At 44.4% G+C, this 7500-nt stretch overlaps 1 protein-coding gene across 1 annotated transcript in view; it reads left to right on the top strand.

Moving 5' to 3' along the window:
• The window catches only part of LOC311226121 (uncharacterized protein), a gene marked incomplete at its 3' end in the record, with an annotated part of 126659 nt that overhangs the window by 13442 nt on the left and 105717 nt on the right, over positions 1 to 7500 (top strand). Inside the window, 1 exon segment of the mRNA XM_084311496.1 lies at positions 6425 to 6481. Within this exon segment, the coding sequence (XP_084167622.1) occupies positions 6425 to 6481 (57 nt within the window).

Below are 7500 nucleotides of genomic sequence, written 5' to 3'. Positions count from 1 at the left end.
ATACACATTTCACTGTGTGCGTGTGTGTATGTGTTTCTGTGTGTGCACGTTACATATATACGCATTTCACTGTGTGCGTGTGTGTATGTGTTTCTGTGTGTGCACGTTACATATATACGCATTTCACCGCGTGTGTGTGTGCGTGTGTGTGTGAGCAGCAATAGACCACCGCAACACTTCCGGTATTCTGAAATCATGGGAGAGAGAGCGGGGGGAGAAAATTAATGAATGTGGATGAGATCCTTGACATTAAGTGGTTGTTGCTACGGCTTTGGGGGTGCGGGAGACATGATCCAATAGACTTTTATACGCCTGAGTCTCTTGAACACGGCGCGACCAATCCCAAGTCGATCGGCACTTTCTCGGCCGAGCTATAGTCGCCTTTCCGCACCTACTCCCGAACTATGCATGCGCAGATTGCCCACGGAGTCTGGGGGCGGGATCCACTAAGAATGGATTGTGCGGTTGGAATTGCACCCTTAACTCTGTCTGTGCCAAAAACGACTATACTCGTGTTTCGTCGCCAACGCTTGAGCGCCGAAGTTCCCTGGGTCTCCCTGGCACATCTGCCTACATAACAATTGCAATGACAATCGAATCCTGCCATGTGGCAGTATCGCCTACCTTTTGAACTGGGATAGTTTAGTGTGTGGACACTTTTTCTTTTCTTTTTGTCTGCAAGAACTCCTCCCCCTCAGAGGACAGAGCGACAGAGCAATCGCTCTGAGATTTTATCGCCTCAAACCTATTTCCCGTATACACGAGTATACACATATACACGAGTAATCGCGATGGGTTCACTGGGGATTATTCTTTTTGGAGTACCTTCTGGCTAAGGTAAGGTCTATTCTATGTCTATTTTACGGAACCTGAAACATGTTTTTGTACCGATCACAGTGTCGTATTTTACCGGACCTAAAACACGCTTTTGGTAACGATTGCCGTTTTGAGTTAAACCCCCCCCATATTGCATATAATGCCTCATATCTCGCGATCTATGAAAAAATACTGGATTATTTTGGAAAGGGGCGATGTTTAGCGTGTAATAGTGCACAAACTACAGTATGTAGAAATTAACTGGTTAGTCAGTGATGGACTATGAACAATGCCTGTCAAATGAGCCATACTATTGTCTCCATAGCTATAATACAGAACACACGATGGGTCTGCAAACATCGCTAAAATGGTCAATAACGCTGGCGCCATTGAGTAAAGATGGGAAAAGAGTGTGGCAGTCAATGAGTTAACTGCGCAGGGTTTGCACGCGGTATCTGCTCCGTCTTTGCGAGCTATCCACTAAGGACATTGCGCGGATGAGATACCAGCGCAGACACGCCCATTATGTGTGGAGTTTGCTCCTGATCTGCTCCAGTGCATTTGGCTCGCGGAGCAGTCTGCATTCCTGACAGCGCTGTTGGCAGATATCAGGAAGGGGAAAAATAAGCCCGAAATTAGGCATAGACATACAAATTCAGCAAGCTCTATACATTACGAAGTAAACAAAATACAATACGAAATGAACACAATACTAATGGTGAAAAATACGTTATGCATTTACTATTTAGTATTCCGTTTATTTTGTATTTAGTTTACTTCGTAATGTATAGAGCTTGCTTAATTTGTATTTTCATGACACATTGCATCTTGTGTTTTTGTCACCATCTTTCGTCATTGCATATGTTTGTAATGTCCTATTCCAATTACATTTGTCACTTGTAATTGTAGTATATTCTATTGTGCTATATTTAATTTAGTTTATATCCCATTTAATTGTATTCAATCTCTTTATTAAGTTGTAAATCACTGGCCTATATTTGATTTCATAATTCTATTCTATTCTATTGTGCTTAACTTAGTTCATATTTCATTTTATATAATACACCACCTCTTTATTGTGATTATAACCTAACCCAGCACCCAAAGGAGTGAAGGAGAAGAGTTATTTTTCATTTCATATTTAATAATAATAATAACGTTTTATATAGCGCCTTTAATAAAACCCAAGGTCGCTTATAGGGGAAAAAAATAAAAATAACAAACAGACACAACTTTCAAACTAAAGTGGGAAACCAACTCAGAACCAAGCATTTGAAATTACATGGGTTAGTGCTTAGCCTTATTTATAATAGCGTTCACTGCCAGACTTGGAGCAAATCACACCACTTTGCGAAGGCTATCTCGGCCTGTGGCTGCATATTTCTCGAACAAATCCGTTATACCGTTATAAGATCTATTTTCTGGTGTTCCAATGAAACCTCAATCAACTAAATCTGTCCATAGATTCTGGCTGTACAGGATGAAATGTAAGGGAGCGTCCTTATTGCATAATTACTGTACTACTGTAACTTTCCCGCGACAACACACCCCTCTTGACAATTTAGGCACTGTGCCAATGAAGATATTTTATAATTGATGAATATTTTGAGTGAGCAAGTTGTATTTAATGTTTAGTTAGGATAATAAAACCTGCATTTGTTATGGTTTGTAACCGACCCCAATCGCACAACACAAGACAGGTATGAGAGTAAGCCAAAACAGGGCATTTATTCAATAAATAACAAAAAACGGCACTGTCCCTTTAAGGGAAAACACAAAAACACAGGAGTCAAAGAAAATAGGGAAAATGCGGCACTGTGCCTTTAAGAGGCGAACAGGCTAAGGGGCAAAGGCTAAGGGACCGGGCCAGGGCAAAATGTCAGGGCAGGACCAGGGGCACTGGAGAGGGGGAACAGGGACAGAGGCCCGGGGAGGCGGGCTGGAGACAGGGACAGAGAACAGGGTTAAGGCCTTGGACAGGGCGAGGGCCAGGGCTGCTTACAGGGATGGCAGGGTTCCGAGGGCGGAAGCCTGGCACGGAGATCCTCCTCGGAAGCTGCCGACGTAGCGCCCTATAACTCAGCTTGTCAAGAATTATCCCGGATCACTCCTAAACAGTGATGGGAATAACGGCGTTATAAATAACAGCGTTACTAATGGCGTTAGCTTTTTCAGTAACGAGTAATCTAACGGATTATTCTTCCAATCTTAATAACGCTGTTACCGTTACTGCAAAAAATTCGGCGTGTTACTATGATTGAAGCTGTTTTTTTCATCAGAAAGATCTCTGCGCCGAGAAGCAATACTTTTTTCCTTGGTTAGTGGGCAGTGCGCGATTGGCTGAGGTTGAGTAAAATGTCATGGTAAGCCAATCAGAGGTAGAGGTGGGCGGGTGTTCGAAAGCAATCCAGAGTCTGACACACAGCGACAACACAAGCGACTCAGTCAACGGTCTGTGTACATTTTGATAGTTTGTTTGGCGAGCCCAAATAATCCAAAACTAATCCAACGAACAACACAAGCGAGCAGTCAATGACAGACCGCGGGTCCATGAGCGTTTTTTGTTCGCTCTTGTGTTAGTTGTGTTGCAGCGCAGGGCACTACAGTAGTGGAGGCTACAGCCTTATCAACAGTGCTGCACTTCCTGGTTTAATAGTACAGTCTTCAGGTGCTCAGATTATATATATATCTGTATGTCATGCATGTCTTAAATGTCATGATTAGATTAGTTTAGATGATTAGATTAGATTCTTATATCTGTATGTTGTGTATGTCATAAATGTCATGAATTGAAAATGGGGGACCCTGATGTAAACAAGATGAAAGTCTTTCTCTGGTCTGCATCCCCAATTGTGTGTATTGAGCTGTACTGTACTATACCCATTCTGCAATCTGTTAATTAAAATGTTCAATCAATCAGTATATATTTGTTATTTATTTTTGGTATAGTGCTTAACAAGCATAATTTAATGTTGCCCAGTTGTGGCCTGTTGAAGGGCAATACATATCAAAAGTTCCAAAACATATATTGTGTTTGTATTTGTATGATCCACTATATAAACATAGTAATTATAATATCTACATACATGGCATTTGATTGGAGGCTAGTCTCACTTTGTCCCACAGCAACATTAAAATAGTTTAGATTTGTGTATGTTGTAGGGGCGGCTACGTGGCGTAGTGGGCAAGGCGCTCGCCACGAATGACGGAGATGCTGGGCTTGCCTGTTCGAGCCCAGCGCTCCACATTGCTTTCAGTTTAGCTGGTCGTTCATACTAATACACATTGGCCATATTAGGGGGTGGGAAACTGATGGGTGGGGATCGGGCGTTGTGGACAGCGACTCCTACAGGTCGGTTGGTGCGCCTGCGCAGTAGAATCAGGAAGTGTCGGGGGCAGCGTGAGCCTCCCACGCGTTACACCTCGCCACTGAGAGATCGAGCTGCGCAGGTGAAAAGATGCGACTGCTGTTACCTCAAGTACCGGAGGGGACTTGTGCTATGTATGACTTAGTCCACATTGCAGCCGGCTTGTGGGAGGCATGAAACAGCGTTCGTGACAGGGGAGGGTTGAATTGGATGATACGAAATTGGGATGGGAGAAAATATAGAAAATGGGAGAAAAAGTGGATAAAAAAAAAAGATTTGTGTATGTTGTTTATGTAAAAAATGTACTTGAACGTAACGCAATAGGTACTTTCTGAAGTAACTAGTTACTTTTATAATTTGTAACTGAGTAAGTAATTTTGTTACTTTTTGGAAGAAGTAACTAGTAATTGTAACTAGTTACTTTTTTAAAGTAACTTGTCCAACACTGCTCCTAAACTATACTTATATTCACCACGGGATCACACGCGAACGTATGCATGCAAAAATTATAGATTTTTTGCATGTTCGACGGAAGAAAGTCACTGTCAAATGACTATAGTATTGTCTCCATAGCTATAATATAGAATATAGATATAGCTCTACAAACAAGGTGACGCACTCCTATCGAAAGGGCCTACCTGGAAGAGGTAGAGAACCTGTCACAGTGGTGCCAGGAGAACTGCCTCTCCCTGAACGTCAGCAAAACAAAAGAGATGATTGTGGACTTCAGGAGGTCGGGGGTCAAGGACTACAGCCCCCTCAGCATCGACGGGGCACCGGTTGAGAGAGTGAACAGTTTCAAGTACCTCGGAGCCCACATATCCGAGGACTTGACATGGACCACACACATTGACAGTGTTGTGAAGAAGGCACGACAACGCCTCTACTTCCTCAGGCGCCTAAGGAAGTTCCAAGTCAGTCAGAAGATCCTTAGGAACTTCTACTCATGTACAATAGAGAGCATCCTGACCGGCAACATCACCTCCTGGTTTGGGAATAGCACTGCACAAGACCGTAGCAGACTACAAAGAGTGACACGTTCAGCCGAACGCACAATTGGAGGGGGGCTTCCCACCCTCCAGAACATTTACAACAAGCGGTGCAAGGGGAAGGCTAAGAGAATTATTAAGGACTCGAGCCACCCGAACAACTGCCTCTTTGAACTGCTGCGGTCAGGCAAGCGATACCGGAGTCTTAAGGCGAGCACAGAAAGACTCAGAAGAAGCTTCTATCCCCAGGCCATCAGGCTGCTAAACGAACAATAATCACTATGCAACAACCATCAAATGCACACAGCACACACACCCACACGCACACACTCACTCAAACAAACAACACACTGCAGCACCCACTCTCCACACTTTAGATCACACAAACACACTTACACTTTATATTTATTGATAAAGGATTTGCACTACAACTCGTACACCTACTGTGAATTGTACCTAAATTGCACCTCGTCCCATTTCTCCATTTCTGCCTTGCACTATATAGTATTGTATATTAGTACACTGCACAGTATTGTATATTGTATGGTAACTACGTCTATTCTGCATCGAACATTGTACATATGTCTAAACTGAACACTGTGACCTCATTTTTTTTACTTCTAATTTTACTATGTTATTTTATTTCATACTTATCTTGTCTTGCACAGTCTCTGGAGCGCAACAGTAAGAAGCATTTTGTATAAAAGTATTCTGTACTTCTGTATGACAACTATTAAAGAAACTTGAAACTTGAACTTGAAACTTTAAAACGTGGCATAGCTAGAACGGGACCAGGCTAATCCCTGCCACTGAATGAGTTAATGTCGAGGCTGCCATCCACATTCATTCATTTTCTCCCCCCGCTCTCTCCTCCATGAGCTCAATGTAACGTGGAAGTGCAGTGTTCTATACGTTGGGTCTTATGTTATCTTACACCCTGTCTCCGCTGCCTTCACTCTCTCTCTCTCTCTGTTTCTCTCTCTCTCTCTCTCTCTCTCTCTCTCTCTCTCTCTCTCTCTCTCTCTCTCTCTCTCTCTCTCTCTCTCTCTCTCTCTCTCTCTGTATGTCTCTCTCTCTCTCTCTCTCTCTCTCTCTCTCTCTCTGTATGTCTCTCTGTCTGTATGTCTCTCTCTCTCTCTCTCGCTCTCTGTGTGTCTCTACTCCCCCTCTCTCTCTGTATGTCTCTCTCTCTCTCTCTTTTTGTATGTCATTTGTATGTCTCTATCTCTATCTCTCTTTCTCTTTCTGCAGAAGATGATTCTCAGCCTGACGATAGCGGCCTTCTTTGACAGTGTAGCATATGTCATGGTGAGTCACTGTCTGTTTCTTTTGTTTGTTTCTTTTTTTTGCCTTTATCATTTGCTCCCATCCCCTAATGTAGTCGTTATGCCATTTCCCTTCCCGGTTGTTGCGCTGCCCTACTGTCGGTCTGGGGAGGGTGTAGACTACCCCATGCTGCCCTACTGTCGGTCTGGGGAGGGTGTAGACTACCACATGCTGCCCTACTGTCGGCCTGGGGAGGGTGTAGACTACCACATGCTGCCCTACTGTCGGCCTGGGGAGGGTGTAGACTACACATGCTGCCCTACTGTTGGTCTGGGGAGGGTGTAGTCTACCACATGCTGCCCTACTGTCAGTCTGGGGAGGGTGTAGACTACCACATGCTGCCCTACTGTCGGTCTGGGGAGGGTGTAGACTACCACATGCTGCCCTACTGTCGGTCTGGGGAGGGTGGAGACTACCACATGCTGCCCTATTGTCAGTCTGGGAGGGTGTAGACTACCACATGCTGCCCTACTGTCGGCCTGGGGAGGGTGTAGACTACCACATGCTGCCCTACTGTTGGTCTGGGGAGGGTGGAGACTACCACATGCTGCCCTATTGTCAGTCTGGGGAGGGTGTAGACTACCACATGCTGCCCTACTGTCAGTCTGGGGAGGGTGTAGTCTACCACATGCTGCCCTACTGTCAGTCTGGGGAGGGTGGAGACTACCACATGCTGCCCTACTGTCGGTCTGGGGAGGGTGTAGACTACCACATGCCAGCCGCTTATTTTTACCCGACAGGATGAGTGACCAAGCCGGGGCGAGTGATTAGACCTCTACACTACCCAGGCACCCCATCACTGTCTGTTTCAACACACACACGCGCGACTAAAACAGCGACTTAATTTTTGTTTTACTAACCTTTGTACTGTCTTTTACTAGTATGCACTCTGCTACTAATCTACCTTGCCTATATTATTACTTACTATGCTAATATGCACTCAAGTCTGTAGCACTCAAGTTCAACACTGTTTGACGAACAACGTTCCTGGCTGACACATT

The sequence above is a fragment of the Notolepis coatsorum genome (genome assembly GCF_963971535.1).
Source record: "Notolepis coatsorum genome assembly, chromosome: 3".
Classification (NCBI taxonomy): Eukaryota; Metazoa; Chordata; class Actinopteri; order Aulopiformes; family Paralepididae; genus Notolepis; species Notolepis coatsorum.
The sequence above is the reverse complement of the archived record's forward strand: the minus strand, read 5'-3'. Positions and strand labels throughout refer to the sequence as shown.